Source organism: Artemia sp. Qi Xiang Cuo, chromosome 17 (genome assembly GCF_049724085.1).
Source record: "Artemia sp. Qi Xiang Cuo chromosome 17, ASM4972408v1, whole genome shotgun sequence".
NCBI lineage: Eukaryota > Metazoa > Arthropoda > Branchiopoda > Anostraca > Artemiidae > Artemia > Artemia sp. Qi Xiang Cuo.
In genome coordinates this window covers 8895221-8913152 of record NC_142810.1, presented here as the reverse complement: position 1 = coordinate 8913152, position 17932 = coordinate 8895221, and the positions used below count along the sequence as shown (strand labels likewise).

The following is a 17932-nucleotide window of genomic DNA, read 5'->3' as shown; positions in this document are numbered from 1 at the left end:
AGTGTTGAAATTGATGTATGTTGAAAACAAATAAGTTTTGTTTGTGAATATGTCATTGTTATGTCATTGACATTGTTATAGACTTCTTTATAATTGTTTAGTGCGATAAGCTTGTTACAGCTTACCGTATTTTGGTATTAATAAATAAATAAATAAAATAAATAAATATATGAGTTGTATGTAAACATACAAGTGTATGTTGGATGTATATTGAAAACATACCAAGGGCGGATCCAGGATTTTTTTTTTCGGGGGGGGGGGCTACTAATTTTTGACTCAGTTTTCGACCAATTTTACTGATTTTTACCTAGGTTTTACTAATTTTCTGGTTATTTTCGACTCGGTCAAAAATTTCGGGGGGGGGGGTTTAAACCGGGTAACCCCCCCCCCCCTGGATACGGCCTTGAAACATACATCCATGTATACACAATAAAAGATATAAACGTAGCTTAAGATGGCCTAAATCCTTGAAATATAAGTCTAGCTTAAAATTCTTTTTTTAGGGGTGCCAGAGGGCATCATTAGAGGACTCTGTAAGATTGCCACGATTGTTTTGCCGCAGTACGTGAATAATAGAAGCAGATCATTATTGAATTCACTAGTTACGGAATTATTAGAGTTGTATCCTGGACCAACTTGCAAGTATTTGACTGCTGCCATTAGTGACTATGCAAAGCAAATCCGAAATTATGTTCCAAGGTAAGTTTTTTCCCTAGCACGTCTTAAATTTTGTTGGGAAGTCTTGTAAAAAAGATGTAAACAGTAAGCAAATATTTTGATTTTTAAAGAAAGAAACTGACAAAATATTAAAAACTTTTAAAATTTGGCAATAGAAAACTACTGTGCAAGGTAAATCCGAAATTGTGTTCCAAGGTAAGTTTTTTTCCCCTAGTAGTCTTAAAAACTGTTGGAAAATTTTGTAAAAAATATGAATAGTAAGTGGATATTTTGATTCTTAAAGAAAAAAAAACCCGACAAAATGATTAAGAACTTTTAAAATTTAACAATAGAAAACTGCTATGCAAAGCAAATCTGAAACTATGTTCCAAGGCAAGTTTTTTCCCTGGCAGGTCTTAAAGTTTGTTGTAAATTTTTGTACAAAAAAAAATATAAATAGTAAGTAAATATCTTGATTCTTAAAGAGAGAAAATGACAAAAAGATTAAAATTTTGTAAATTTAGCAATAGAAAATTATTGATAATTATATAAAATAAAGCTATCTGTAAATTGGTAGCAGCAATGATTTAAGGTAGTTTCTTAAGTGGAAGATATTGCCTTGAGATGGGTAAAATTCAGAACCCAGTTTAAACAAAAGAATATACGATTGGGATAAGTTAGAATTAGGCCATATATTTTCTATTTCAAGTAACATATGGCTACCTTTTTTTCTCTCTTTCTTGTGGTTTATTAACTTAACATGGCTACCTTTTTTCCTCTCTTTCTTGTGGTTTATTAACTTAACATGGCTGCCTGTTTTCTCTCTTTCTTGTGGTTTATTAACTTAACATGGCTACCTTTTTTCCTCTCTTTCTTGTGGTTTATTAACTTAACATGGCTACCTTTTTTCCTCTCTTTCTTGTGGTTTATTAACTTAAAATGGCTACCTTTTTTCCTCTCTTTCTTGTGGTTTATTAACTTAACATGGCTACCTTTTTTCCTCTCTTTCTTGTGGTTTATTAACTTAACATGGCTACCTGTTTTCTCTCTTTCTTGTGGTTTATTAACTTAACATGGCTACCTTTTTTCCTCTCTTTCTTGTGGTTTATTAACTTAACATGGCTACCTTTTTTTCTCTCTTTCTTGTGGTTTATTAACTTAACATGGCTACCTTTTTTCCTCTCTTTCTTGTGGTTTATTAACTTAACATGGCTACCGGTTTTCTCTCCTTCTTGTGGTTTATTAACTTAACATGGCTACCTATTTTTCTCTCTTTCTTGTGGTTTATTAACTTAACATGGCTACCTTTTTTCCTCTCTTTCTTGTTGTTTATTAACTTAACATGGCTACCTGTTTTCTCTCCTTCTTGTGGTTTATTAACTTAACATGGCTACCTTTTTTCCTCTCTTTCTTGTGGTTTATTAACTTAACATGGCTACCTATTTTTCTCTCTTTCTTGTGGTTTATTAACTTAACATGGCTACCTTTTTTCCTCTCTTTCTTGTGGTTCATTCCTACCTTATGAACTGATTAACTAATCCGAGGTTGCGGATTTTTCGCTATGTTTTTATGGTGATTCTTTCTTAGACACTGAACCTTCAACGCTCGTTTTCAGTAAGTTTGTGCTACCCTAATGGTTCTTTCATAAAGATATTTCTGCTAATCGGGGTGCTATCATTTTGACTAACCGTCACAAGCACTAAACGCCATAACATCTAAAAAAAAATTATAAGTTTATATAATAGTAATAAGTGTATAATAGTTTAGAAACAAATCTCGGCTATATATTTGCATATCAGCGGGGTAGGGATAGAGCAAAGCATATATTAAATACGTAACCTAACCTAACCTAGGTAACTTCCCCCCCTTAAACACCAAAAAACTAAAAGTTTAAAAATTTTAGATGTTATGACGGTTATTGGTTCTGACGGATTTTTGTGTCGATTTATGACGGATTTTGTCGATGTCCTGACGTTAGTGCTCCTGACGGTTAGATGTTATGACGCCTTCCCCTACTAATCTAATATTTTTTTTTAGACAAATAATATCTGTAGTAGGTTCTGTATTTCAGAGTGAGTAAATGTGTTGCTTTGTTTGGTTTGATTGGTCAGATTGCTTTATTGTTTGGTTTTCCTAGGTTTAACCTGGATTGAGTAGACTGTGCTGAAAACTTCTGCTTTTTCTTCCATTGTTTTCCTGAATTTGCAATGCTTGAACTTTCTGAAATGCAATTGTACCTACAATGCTTAACTTATTGTAGTGTTTATTACTATTACTAAACTAAAAAATACTACTAAACTAAACTAAAACTAAACTAAAAAAAACTACCAATTACTACTACTATTTGTTAATACTATTAAACTAAAAAATACTACTAAACTAAATTAAACTAAAAAAACTACTAATTACTACTACTACTACTATTCGTTACTACTGCTAAACTAAATAAAAATACTTCTAACTAAACTAAAACTAAACTAAAAAAGCTACTAATTACTACTACTACTACTACTATTTGTTACTACTGCTAAACTAAATAAAAATACTACTAACTAAACTAAAACTAAACTAAAAAAGCTACTAATTACTACTACTACTACTACTGTTTGTTACTACTACTAAACTAAAAAAAAATACTACTAAACTAAACTGTAGTTTTATTAGAACAGAAAGCGGAAGTACTGAGAAATGGAATGGCATGGAAAACGAACATTATAATTTTAATCAATTTACTTGTCGTTGCAGAATTGTACTAGTATACTATCTACAAAATGAGAAATACACAACTATTCACAAATAGAAAAATAGTTAATAATTTTGTATTTGAGCAAGCCTTTTTGTATGTATTTAAGGAATTGACCTTGTGACCTTTGACCTTTTTATTTGTGTTTTAGATAAATAAATGAATGATGGCATGTGTAGAAAATGATAGATCAATATATTTATTTTTTTTATATAAAAAAAGTTAAGCTTTATTTATAGAAGATATTGTAAATTTCAATTTCTTCCAACACATCATAATTTGGTGGTTTTTGTAGTTTTCTGAGAACAGAAAGCGGAAGTAGTGAGACATGGCAAGGTATGAAAAACGAACATTATAATTCCAATTCAATATACTATTGTATATTGAAGTATTTCAAACAATATACTATTGTTTGAAATACTGACCGTATTTCAAACAATAGGCTATACGAAAAATGTGGTTCAATACCACTTTCTAGGTCTATAATGAAAGAAAGGTTGAGGTGGTTAGGGCATATTGTGCGGATGAAGGATGACAGATTGCCGAAGGTTGTTCTTTTCGACCAACCATCTAGGGATAAATGGAAAACAGGTCGTCCCCGTCTGGGGTGGGAGGAGGCCATAAAGAAAGATTTAAAGTAACTGGGAACTTCGTGGGAGGGTGTATAAAGTGAGGCTTTGAATTGTATGGGAGGAGGAGGAGCGTGCGTAGCTGTGTTGGCCTCAGGCGGCTTGGTGCTGCAGGGAGATGTTAGTAGTAGTAGTAGTAGTAGTATTCAATATACTGCTCAATGCAGAAATGTATAAATATACTATCTATTATACCACAAATGTTCACAAATACAATAATTCTAATGATTTTTGTATTTAAGCAATCTCTGAAAGTTTGTTTAGAGAATTTTCTGCATTTTTGTTTTCTGTTTTGTTTTATTTAAATATAGTCTATTAAGTACGCTATCCAAAAGTTACAAGTACACAAATATTCACAAATAAATAAATCATAAATATTTTTGGATTGATGCAATATCATAAAATGCATTTAGACTACGAAGAACACCAAATTAAGATATCTTGGCATCCTGGACCCTTATTATGTCTATTGATACCTTTTTCTTTTGGTTGTTTGAAATTTATGAAGTTTTTAGGACATAACCGCATTTTAGTCAGTGTTGCCACGTTGAACAGTGAAAATAAATAAGCGAAACTAATCGGTTAAATTTGACATTGGTTTATGTCATAAAATTCAAACCTTAACAAATCTATGATCCTCAAATACTGAACTTTCAAAAGAAACTTCCACCGTCTTATGCTATTTGGTGCTATATGATTTAGCTTATTTTGCTGATTTTTCACCCACGTTTCTTTTTTTCAAAATTTGCCACCCACTTCTGCCAAAAGCTGCATAACTAAATATGATTTTTCGTAAGATATATAAATGGTTGTTATAGTTTCCACTTGGCCAGTTCTAACCATGCGATTTTATTTTCACTGTCCTTGATACTCTAGGACAGTTGTTCTCAAACAGTGGCACGTGTACCTCTTGGGGGTACGCACATTTTTAGGGGCTATGCGGCCGGCCAACAAAATAAAGATAAAACAACCCTTTAAATATAGGACTGGCAATTTTGTTTAGGACTAGGAATGGCTATAGTTTACTTAGTACCAGTAACTGAGTTACCGGTAACCCGTAATTCAGTTGTCGGTACCGGTGACTTACTTAGTACTGGTAACTTAGTTCTGGTGTACCTAAAATGTTATGTGGTCAAAGAGGGGTACAGTGTCTAAATAAGTTTGAGAACCACTGCTCTAGGACATTTATTTTTTTTTTTATTATTTGCTTTTATTTACTTCTGTTTATTTGCTTTTATTTACTTCTGTTATTTGCTTTTAGATTTTTGTCTTGTCTTTTTTAAAAGCCATTTTGTTTTATTTTCTCACTTCAGTGAGTTATCAATCACATTCAACCATGTAGTTGAATTTAAGGTCTCATTTTTATCAATTTAGTCGACAAAGTGCTGAAGAAGCAAGCTTTGTTCTACTCTGGACTACCAAGATTCTTGGCAAGAAAAACATCTCGGATGATATTTTGAAGCCGTTGATAGAAGCTCAAGGAATTATGTTTCTTCACTTTAAGTCTACCAACATGGAAAAGTCAAGAATCAAACTGTACAATAGGTAGGCTATACAATTTTGTATCTCTTAGGAGCGCCAGTTCACGAAAATTTAGGAAAGGGAGATACTGTTTTTCTGTTTTTAAAATAAAATACAGAATGGTGTTTTTCGAAGTCGGAGGGGGGGGGGAGTAATTTTGTATTTTTCTCCGATAGTTTCAATGAAAATACCACGACAAGGTATTTCTTAAAATCTAACGGAAGGGACAATTGCTCCCCCGTCCAGTTGGCGGCCCTGGTGTCTATATTATATTTCGTGTCAATTTTATTTTCGTTTCTTCTCAGAAAATAGTGATTATAGCAGTAATAATGATAATAGTAATAATTGAAAACTGAAATAAAAATATAGGTGATAAATATTTATCCGCTCCGGCTATTCTTAATATGAAAAATGTCGCTGATAACATTCTGAAGCGTCTGATGATAGTTCAAGGAATTCTGTTTTTTCACGTCAAGTCAATGAACATGGAAAAGTCAAAGTTTAAATTTTACAAAAAAATAAATTTTAATCACAAAATACAAGCACAGAATGAAAAAATGCATAGAAATGCACAAAACAAACACAGAAAAATTGACTACGCTCAGTGAGTAATTTTGGTGCACGAGTTGCAGGATCAATCTCCAAAGTTCTTTGTGATCCATCGATTGCGAAAAAGACGGCAAATCTTCCTCTGTGTTCTGTGTAGAGTAGAAGATTTATCACATTGAGAGCCCCTGCATCATAATGTTGCCTATGTAAAAGCACTTCTACTCGTTATGTCGCCTGTTCGCACTTGCAAGATGAAGCTCTGGAGTACTTCAAAGGATCCATTGGTGAAGGAAATGACGGCGTAAATCCTTCTCTAATGTGTGATGACAAGAGTTAAAGATTTATCCCATATAGGTCCACCAATGTTACCATTCTAAAGGCACTTCCACTTGCAATGGTACCTGCCTACAGTGGCACGATGAAGCTCGGGAGCTCTTCATGGTACTTCACCGCAACGCTGCCTGCTAACAGACTCACAATAACGCTCCGGCGTTCTTCACCGTACTCCGCCGCAATGCTGCCCTCATAAATGTACTTCCGCTCGCAATGCTGCATGTTCAGAGTTGCACAATCAAGCCCCGGAGTTCTTCATAGTATTCTGCTGTAATGCTGCCTTTATTAATGTACTTCCACTCGCAACACTGCCTTCTCGCAGTTACGTGACGAATATTCTGAGTTTTTTATGGTACTTCGCTGTAATACTGCCTTCATAAAGGTACTTCTGTTCGCAATACTCCCTGCTCAGAGTTGCACAATCAACCCCTTGAGATATTCATGGTACCCTGCCACAATGCTGCCTTTCTAAAGGTACTTCTAATCGCAATACTGCCTACTCACAGTTTCAAAATCAAGCTTCGGAGTTCTTCATGGTACTCAAACGCAATGATGCCTTCATAAAGATACTGCCACTCGCAATACTGCGTGGTCAGAATTGCACAATCAAGTCAAGGAGCTCTTCATGGTACTCCACTGTGATGCTGGCTTTATAAAGACCCTTCCGATTCCGCTACGGCCTACTCAGAGTTGTACAATCAAGCCCTGAGTTCTTTATGATACTCTACCGCAACGGTTCTTTTATAAGATATTTTCATTCGCAATGCCACCTGCTCGCAGTTGGATGATCAAGCTCCAGAGTTGTTTGTGCGATTCATCGATGACGAAGAATTACGGTAAATTCTTCTCTACTTCTGCTGTCTTAAGCTCAAGGTCTATCTGACAAAGACCATAATCCTGCCCTTTTAAAGCTACAAATAAGCTGCATGATTGCAGCTTTGAATACTGTAGCATGACTGCTACGAATGTGTATCTGCTCTGACTGTCGAGAGCCAGCCATTGTTTTGATGGTTTTCCCCAGTTTTGGGTAGTTGGCACTTCTTGAATATACCTTTCCACGAATTTCAGTATTCAAATAAAATTGGATGAAGCTTACTCAAAACGTTTTCTTGAAGATTGTATCTTCATGGAAAGTATGGTAAAGAGAATATTTATGGCTTGCTCATACTTCTTAAATTCTACAAGACTTATAACGTACTGGATTTTTGATAAGGTTCAGTGAAATGTTTGAGTCTGCATTGAATTGTTATTTCTATTAACTAATTTAAATTGCCTTCCTCTTCTACCCTGAATATATGCTATAGGCTATTCTTTTTTTATTCCTATATTCACGGTGCCAGGTAAGCAAAAGGTATATCATATGCCGCTATTCATTTACCTCGCTCGGAAACTCGAGGTTTTAAATGTCTGTTGAACATTCTTTTGAAGGAGTCAACATAGGGATTTGCAGGAATAACATCCCCAGGAAGATCGTTCCAGATAGAAGTGCAACGCCGGACGAAGCTGCTCCTCAAGTACTCGGCTCTTGGCGTGTTCTCATATAGATATTTGGACCGAACTGTGTGCCTTCGTGTCTGCCTTAATGGCTCGACAAAGGCACAATGTAAGAGAGCTCGTTTGAGGGAGGCGAATTCATGTACTTGTAGAAAACAGCCATCGACGCTAAATCAAACCCATCATTTAAAGGCTGGAGCGAGTCATGTGTAGAGGCGCGGCCCGCCCTATTCGTTCTATTCTTGATTTTCTGGAGTGTTTTCAATAGCGTTTTTGGAGCACCAGCATTAGCGTCTGTTGTCAGAACGCTGCAAGATTCGACTAATTAACTTGGAAATGTTTGGTGTATATGATGTTGAACCTGATTAAAAACTGATTTCTTCGTTTTCTTCAAACCGTCATAGTTAATCATATCAGACAAATGGAGTTGTATGATCGGCGAGAGGTATTTGGAAAAAAATTAGGTGTTGCATGATATTTTTGAGGTGTTGCAAAAAATTAAGTGTTGCAAAAATTAGGTGTTAAGCTCAAACTACAGAAGTTCGCTGGTTTGGCCAAATATGGGCTGTGTTTTAGGGGAGGGGGAATTGTCTTCAAGACCTTTCCCCGGTAGTGTCAATGTTTAAGATTCAACCATAGTTTCCTTTTTTTTGCGTAATTCGCCTGTTTTTTTTTGTGGATTGCCCGTTCCTCTTTGGAACATCTCAAGGACAATCCAAATTCAGGGTAATTTTACTCCTAGAGATCAACTAACAAAGCAACCTTGACCGGCAATACCAGTGCACGTTGTTATGCTTTATTTCAATTATTATTCCCTCTTCGCTGGTGAATCCTGTTCTTATTAACAGTTTGCTTTTTTTTCGAGTTTCTGGTCTTTGGCTTTTGTTACCCTTTAGTGTGTGATGAGTTTTCTAAGCTTAAGAGGATGAAACAAGTTGGAATTTTGTGTGGTTGATAACTTTGGCTCTCGTTGCATAAAAATACACACTCTTCGTTGTTGTACGGTTGAAAAATATAAATCAGTGTTTCCGTTCTAAACTTCCTTCAAAAATGCCCCCCTCCTCTCTATCAAAACTTATAAGTTTTGTCTGGGTTTGAATAGTTGGGTAGCAATACCCAAACAGTTTGTCTTTTTGTGTTCGGAGTTTTGGCAGTATAAAATCTTGTATGATAAGAGATTGTCTTAAAGAAGAAAATGACAGTAATAAAAAAACAAAAAAGATACCAATAAAAAAATAAAAATAAACAAAAGAGAGCAACTAACAGAAAAGATCATGTACGGAAGTTTGCCGTTGCCTTACTCTTTTTATCTTGAATTATTTAAACTTGATCCCCTTTGTATCCGTCGTGAGAAACTGCATAAAATTTAGCTCAACCCTCCTCCTCCATCCTATCCCCAAGAACTTCCTTCCGCTTCCGTTTGTCCCTCTTAGATCCCGACTCTCCAGAGAAGCGGCTGGGAAAGATCCAAAATTGACACCGATTTACTCCAGGTCACGGCGCTATTTGCGAAGCTTTGTGCCGAGTTTTGTTCGCGTTTTTAATAATTCGTTGTTTTTGACAATTTTACACGTGTTTATCAATTTAAATTATTAGAGTATCTTTTATAGTTTTGACTGAATCTTATAGTTATGACATTTATTATTATTTATTTTTTTAACTTAAATATACCATGTTTGGGCTATGCTTATGAAAGTGTTTCTTGTTTTTCAATAAATGATTTGATTTTGATGAATAAAATGGAAATTTTAAGGGAGAATGTTCTGATATGATCTATACATCTGTCAAAAAGCCAGAAAAGGACACAAAAAGTACAATGGGATTCCTTTTCTTTAGCATTTTTTCCTCTTTTTTTGCTGACTTCAGAAGAGTTTTCTTACTGTTATTTGCTTATCTAATAAGTTTTTATGTCCTTCAGGCTTGAAGAGGCGTTTACTGCCAATCCCGAAGTAGCTGACAAGTTGTTATTAATCTGTACTGTTTTGGAAGCAAGTCCTGTCTCTTTATCATCTGGAACTATTTACTATACATATTTTGCCGGTAGAAAACAGTTGGACAAAGTTGAGAAATTAAAGGTAAGTGACTATCAGTAACTGACAATACTGAAAAACAGAAAAATCAAGTTCAGAGAGAGAGTAGATACGATTTAGCGCGTAAAACGAACTATCAGAAACCCTGGCAGACCGAATTCTTATTTTGAGTCGAAGTGAGCTCATAAAGGAACGTTTAAAAAATTGGCGCACACCCCACCGATCTCTAAGTCAATCCGAAGGATGTCTTTGCTGTCTTCTCAGTTTTATGCTTAATTTTGATCTGTGTGTCCAGCTTTGAGAGGAAGAGGAAGATCTTTCTTAAGAGAACGGGGGGGGGGGGGGAGGTCAGAACACGAAGAATATACATTCTTAGTTCACCATTTTTTTATTTTTCTATGGTGGGTGGGTCTGAACGATCTTGAGAGGGAAGGGTACGGTTAGGTAAACTTTAAGGGTAAGGTTAGGAAGGGTAAGGTAAACTTTACTCCCGGTTTTTGGTATGTTTGCTCTTACCGTTGTTTTCGTCTCTTCGTGGTACCCTACGTGACTGTGAACCACTGTTTAGGAACCAATATTATATACCTACAGAATTTAACAGGAAACATTTTTTGATTTTTGTTGATAGTGGTTGGGGTTGGTGAGTTCTAATTGAGAGTAGTGATCAAGAAACATTAATTTAGTATTGGGATTTTTTAATTCAATCAATCAATCAATGATCCATTCATGTATCAAATCAATCAATAGTTAGAGCACAAGCCATATAAAGGCTGGAATTACTCTCTACATCAAGGTGTAACTCTCTACATCAAGTAACTTCACTTTTTGGATGTGGTCGCTATTATTGACAAGTACCCAAATTTGAACCAAAATAATGTGGAATTGTGGTTTTACTCGAAAAAGAGTGGTTTCCATTGGCTGTCAGTGATGCTATGACTAAAGACATAAAATTCCACTTTCCCTTCGTCAGTTGAAAACGCCTCTGATTAATGAAAAGTGATGTCATGCAATCAGTTTCATCCAATCAAAGACGACGCTAGCGTTGCTCCAAATTTGATGCAGATGGTAGGTTTTTCCCAACACCCCAACATACATACCCAACAACTAAAATTGTTAGAAGTGAGATATGGCCTTTGGAACCGACTGAAGATCCGTTTTCCATCGTGCAAAATGCACATTTTCAGGTGTGTTGTCTTTGCTTTTACTTGGGAGAGTCTTTTTTCTCTTCTGAATTGGAAAGATGTGGCTATTTTCTTTTCTCTTTCTGGCGAATGTCAGTTGAAAACGCCTCTGATCAGTTAAAAGTGATGTCATGCAATCAGTTTGATCCAACGAAAGACCACGCTAGCGTTGCTCCAAATTTGATGCAGATGGTAGGTTTTTCCCAACATACATGCGCATGTGCTTTACAGTGTGCAGGCACACTTGTGAAGAATACCGATACTGGGGGGTTACATTTTTAAAATGACCGTTGTAAGTGTGGACCACGTTTGCCACCCTGTATCTCGAATGCCCGGAAAGAGTTCGAATTTCTGTCATTTTAAGTTTGATTTATTATATCAGTTTGTTCGTGATCGTTACAGATTCAATATGGCTCTTTACTTTTCTTTAAATAATTAGGCTTCTAGAATATTTTCTCTCAAATTAATAAAAAAGGAATCATGAACACTAACTTGTTTATTATTATTATTTTTTCGTTAATTAAGGCAATAATGAATTATTGTGTCATAGTGGTTGTAACAAAAAACAGTAGGTCGCCAGAGGGTGCTTTTTATTGTATTTCCTATTTTCATCATTTTTGGGTCATTATATTCCTGGGTATTAGGGTGATCCTAATACCCAACAAACTTTTCAAAATTAGCCAGTCATTTGTTTTGCTTGAAACTCGTATCTGAAAGTTCATGGGACAAGGGAACCCCAGTAAAAATATATTGCACTCAAAAATGTTGCCAAAACAGGTCATAAAACTGTTTTCAAAATGGCATGATATCTGTGTGTATGTCCTAGGCATAAAGGAACCCTAATAGTACAAAATGTTTTTTCACGCTGGGAGTTCTAGATTTAAACTGGGATTCAGATTTGGGCTGCTAGGTTTTAACCCAAATTAGAAAAACTATGAAGTTATACAAAAAACAATTTCAGAATTAGATTGTGAAAAAGAAAAGAAAAAAAAGACTAGCATAAACATAAATTATCTGCAAACTGCCAATACGGAGCCGGAAAAGAAGTCTCCATTGAAATAAAATTTGCAGATTGACGGTGCAGATTTGCAGAATCTGCCAAATGGAGACTGGCTTTTATACAAGGATTTTCAGTCGCTATGACTTGAGTTACCGAATTATGAATTACCGAATTATCCCCTTTTAGGTATTTTTGATCGAAACATTTGTAAAGGCCGTTATAACAACTAAAACTAGGCCGTCAGAACATGTTTTACAAGTTGCATCAGAATTTTTGAAATATCTCAGCCATGATGAATTTAAGAAGTCAGTGTTGCCAGCTCTACAGAAAGCAATCCTGAGGAACCCTGAAATGATTATGGAGGCATTTTCTTTTGTTCTTGGTGCTGTCAGTATCGATTTGAGTCAATATGCGACAGAAATAGGGAAAGCTATTACAGGTGAGTCTGTGACAGAACTACTTGTTGTACTAATACTATGCTACAAACTATAGATATCTATAATATGACTTAAATTACGAATTCTAAAGATCACCGTGTCAGGGCTGCCACTCCTGTTTAGTTCAGTTCACTTATATTTGCAGCCAAAAAAGAAATTCAACTGAGCTGCCATTACCCACCCTAAGAAAAGTACAAAAAGCAGTTTCGACTGGGCGGGCACATATAACCAGAGTTTCCGCCCCGTGAAAAAAAAAACTCAATTTTTTGTGATTTTTTGGTTGATCTATTGATTTTCTTCAATAATCTAGTGATCTATGGGCTGATTTAGGGATTTTTTAAGGCAATAATAAAAATCACTAGAAATAGTGAGAAATCATTAGGGATGGCAACCCTGCAAATAACTAACTTTTCAACTATTAATACCTAAACAATGAGAGAAAAAGAGCACAATAAAAGATTACCAATCTCTCATCAACTCTTAACAATTATAATGAACAAAAAGTACTTTTTTTTACTTTTTTTTTTTATACTTTTTTTTACTTACTTTTAAACAACCCCAGGTGCTCACCCGCCCTAATGCTCTCCGGAATGGAGTTCCACACACTAGAACCTAAAAAGCTAAAAGGGAAGCCGGCTGTGGTTCCACTTCTTTGTGGCATAATTAATTCACTAGGATGACGCGCTTTGTAAGGATTAGAAAGCCTATTGTCACTAAAAATAATCACGAAAGACCACAGGATTTACAAAAAAAAAAAAAAAAAAAAAAAAAAAAAAAAAAAAAAAAAAAAAGTCCAACCTGGTATATCCTAAGCTGAACTACATCAAGCACTTGCAACTTATTGAAACAAGCTGCAGCATTGTGCACATCTTCAACAAAAAAAAATATACTAAAAATGCTCAGGTGGAAGAAATTCCACTGGAAATTACGAAGGAATGGTAGCTCTCTGCATTTATTTTTAATATTTTAACTATTAATGTGTTTCTGTGCAAAGTTGGAGGATGTAGTATATACTTTATGAAACAGAAAAACAATGAACGGATATTTGAATGATCAAATTTTGTAAGGATTTTTCAAAATGGGGTAATATAGAAGGGGTAATATGGGGTAAATGGGGTATGAATACCCCATACCCCATATAGATATGGGGTAATATAGAATAAAATGGGGTAATATAGAATACCCCATTTCAAAATGAGGTATGAGAAGGTCTACTGCATGTTAAAGGTTAGCTAGTAGATGGTGGTTAAAACTGAATTTGAATGTGGCAGTAGAGACATAAAATGCCGAAATTTGACGGCTAAGATTGTCGGGTAAATATGTAAAAAAAAGGAAAGACTAAATTTCTAAGTACTCATTAATAATAACCAAATGTGAAAAAAAAGAAAAAGACAAATGAGCCATCTATAATAACGAAGTTGTGGATTTTGTCTTTTTTGAATGAAATCTCTTTACTTCTGTCTCTTCTCCTTCTTGTTAATTTTTTTTTGTTTCTATTTTGTCAGTAGATTTTCTTTTGTATTTTATGTGCTTAATTGATTAATAGTTTGATATGTGAATCTTTTGTTTCGTGATCCTCCTGCTTTACGGGCCATTGAGCCTTTGTGGAATCTCTGTGTATGATAATGAGTTTTTTTTGTTGAAAATGAATATATATCTATCTATAAAAAAGAGAAAAAAGCAGAAGCAGTGAAGATGGCCTGGTGAAGGCCCTTACCGAAATATCTGCTTTGTTTTTGTGTTCACTGGCAGGAAATATGTCCTTTTTGCTTGTTTTGTGTTTTTGTCTCGTCAGTTTTTCCTTTTTTTTTCGTGCGTCATGTGTAGCCTGTATGGTCTTAGAACCTATTAAAAAATGGCTTTTAGGGGAAAAGGGTATACATTGGTATATAGAGAGTATAAAAAAGTATATTTTGCCCAGCATAGACGATACGACTGGACGGTTTCTATGGGTTCATACAAGTCCATAGGAGGGAATACTGTTACCATTGTTGCGAATTCACTAAAATGTAACGATTTTTTCTCTTTTTATACATAAAAAGCTATTTTCAAAATCTAGGGGAGGAGTATTTTTGTTTTTATTCAATTTTTAATGAAAATGCATAAAAGGTATTTTCAAAATATGGGGAAGGGGGTAGGCCGTTGCTAGCAGCTGCAACTAAGGGGTGGTCATCTTGTTTGGTTCTTGCTAGGTCGCTGTTACGTCCTTATATTGTATATACATCCACTATTTTGAAGATATATTTGATTTATTCTCTTACCTTAGGTCCAATTCATGCCAAAGACGACAAGATTCGTGAAAGTTCAATTAAAGCTATCGAGACGACGGCTCGTCAATGTAGCGACGCGGCAGCAATCAAGAGTTTGGTTAATATCCTTTTTGGCATTCTTGGTGGGTCAGAAGGAAAACTAACTCTGGCCCAAGAAAAAATTAGCGTGATTCAAGGGATTGGCAAACTGAGCCACCATGGTGTTAGTGGTTCATCTGTTCATGAATTGAGCATGAATGTGGCCAACCAGTTCATAAAAATCTTAAATACAGAAGGTAAGCTGTTGTCAAATTTGTAGTATCCTATTTAGAACACTAGCTTGATTTGTTTTTATTTGACAAAAAATGATAGTAAATATGTCATGTCAAGCCTAGGAAACCTAACTCGGGCTTAGGAGAAGAGTGATATTAAATATAGCATGTGAAGATTAGAAAAAGTAATTTTTTGACAAAAAATAATATTAACTATGTCATGTGAAGCCGAGGAAAGACAAATCCTGCTCTGGCAATTATTATATTAAATATTCCACTTGACGAAGATTACAATTAGTTTTTCGAGAAAATATAATAGTAAACATGACACAGGATGCCGAAAAACTAAATTTGGCTCTGGATAATAGTTATATAAAATAGACCATGTGAGATGAGGACTTGTAGTTTTTTGACAAAACATGATATTAAATATTTCATGTGAAGCCTAGGAAAGCAACTTTGGCTTAGGAGAAGAGTGATACTGAATATAGCATGTGAAGATTAGGAAAAGTAGTATATAGACAAAACATGATATTAACTATGTCATGTGAAGCCGAGGAAAGACAACTCCTCCTCAGCAAAATATTATATTAAATATTCCATTTGAAGAATATTAAAATTAGTTTATCGATAAAATATAATAGTAAACAAGAAACAGGATGCCGAGAAACTAACTTTGGCTCAGGAGAAAAGTGATATCAAATATACCATGTGAGATGAGGAAAAGTAGTTTTGTGACAAAAAATGATAGTAAATATGTCATGTGAAGCCTAGGATAGCAACTTTGGCTTCGGATAAGGGTGATACTGAATATAGCATGTGAAGATTAGGAAAAGTAATTTTTTGACAAGACATAATAGTAAATATGTCATGTGAAGCCTAGGAAAGCCAACTCCGGCTCAGGAAAAAAGTTATTAAATATGCCATGTGAAGCTTAGGAAAAGTAGTTTTTTGAAAAAAAAATGTTGGTAAACATGCCACGTGAAGCCTAGAAAACTAACTTGGGCTCAGGAGAAAAGAGATATCAAATATACCATGTGAAGATTAGGAAAAGAGGAAAAGTAGTTTTTTGACAAAACATGATAGTAAATATGTCATGTGAAGCCTAGGAAAGCCAACTCTGGCTCAGGAGAAGAGTGATATTCAATATAGCATGTGAAGATCAGGAAAAGTAGTTTTTTGAGTGAAAATGATGCTAAATAGGCCATGTGAAGCCTAGGAAAGCCAACTTTAGCTCAGGAGAAGAGTGATATTAAATAGCATATGGAGATTAAGAAAAGTAGTTTTTTGACTGAAAATGATAGTAAATATCTCATGCGGAGCCTAGGCAAGCTATCTCTGGCTCAGGAGAAAAGTGATATTAAATATGCCATGTGAAGCTTAGGAAAAGTAGTTTTTAAACAAAAAATGATGGTAAACATGCCACTTCAAGCTTAGAAAACTAACTTTGGCTCAGGAGAAAAGCGATATCAAATATACCATGTGAAGATTAGGAAAAGAGGAAAATAGTTTTTTGACAAAACATGATAGTAAATATGTCTTGTGAAGCCTAGGAAAGCCAACTCTGGCTCAGGAGAAGAGTGATATTCAATATAGCATGTGAAGATTAGGAAAAGTAGTTTTTTGACTGAAAATGATAGTAAATATCTCATTTGGAGCCTAGGAAAGCTATCTCTGGCTCAGGAGAAAATTTATATTAAATATGTCATGTGAAGCTTTGGAAAAGTGTTTTTTTTTTTTTTTTTTTACAAAAAATGATGGTAAGTATGTCACGTGAAGCCTTGAAAACTTACTTTGGCTCAGGAGAAAAGCGATATCAAATATACCATGTGAAGATTAGAAAAAGAGGAAAAGTTGTTTTTTGACTAAAAATGATAGTAAATATGTCATGTGAAGCCTAGGAAAGCCAACTCTGGCTCAGGAGAAAATTGATATTAAATATACCATGTGAAGATTAGGAAAAGTATTTCTTGACAAAAAATGATAGTAAACATGCTATGTGAAGCCTAGAAAACTAATTTTGGCTCAGGAGAAAATTAGCATGATTCACGGGGTTGGCAAACTGAGTCATCGTGGTATTAGTGGCTCGTCTGGTTATGACTTAAAGAGGGATGTTGCAAACTTGTTCTAGGTCTTAACAGCAGAAGCTAAGCTGGAGTAAAATATTGAAGTTTTTGTTAAAAAAATTTTTGTTAGTGAAGTTTACTAGGGTCAGGACCCTAGTAAAGGACCATAGACTGTCTAGACAGGTCTTGTCAAGCAGAGTCTTTAAGAATTTTATGGAATGATTGGGCTCCTAGTTAATGTCTCTTAATGTAAGAAAATAGGAAAATGAGAAATAGTTCCATTCAAGTACATAAAAAAATCTCCTGAAAGTCAGCTTCATTATGAAAATTAATTAAACAATCTTTTACCACAAAATAAGTTTTTCAAAGAAAAGTAAATAACTCCATTAAACCAAAAATGAGCAAAAATAAAATCAAATAATCTACCAAGCGTGAAACTACCACAAATCAGCATCGATAAATAAATGAAACCCAAAACGAACAAAATTACAATAAATAACCGAGTCAAACTCAGAGCGAGCAGAAATTAACATTAAAAATTTACTGAATAAATTTGAATTTTTTTACTTTTATAACTTTAATAAATCAAATAATATTAACATTTTGATTACTAAATATCAGTATATGTATATTAAACTGATAATGCACATTAATTTGTATCATAGGCAGCGCGCTAGTGCTGCCTAAGTGAAGAACGATGTGGGCACCATGTGTTTTTTTTTTTGGTTCTCCATCCCCGGGCACTCGTATCGAAGGAGTTGTCGTAGAAAC

At 34.7% G+C, this 17932-nt stretch overlaps 1 protein-coding gene across 1 annotated transcript in view; it reads left to right on the top strand.

The window, feature by feature from the left end:
* l(3)80Fj (lethal (3) 80Fj) overlaps positions 1-17932 on the top strand; it is a 252563-nt gene that overhangs the window by 24542 nt on the left and 210089 nt on the right. Inside the window, exons 3-7 of the mRNA XM_089103680.1 lie at positions 504-699; positions 5404-5574; positions 9845-10001; positions 12324-12576; positions 14841-15119. Of these exons, the coding sequence (XP_088959806.1) occupies positions 504-699; positions 5404-5574; positions 9845-10001; positions 12324-12576; positions 14841-15119 (1056 nt within the window). The remainder of the gene's footprint in view (positions 1-503; positions 700-5403; positions 5575-9844; positions 10002-12323; positions 12577-14840; positions 15120-17932) is intronic.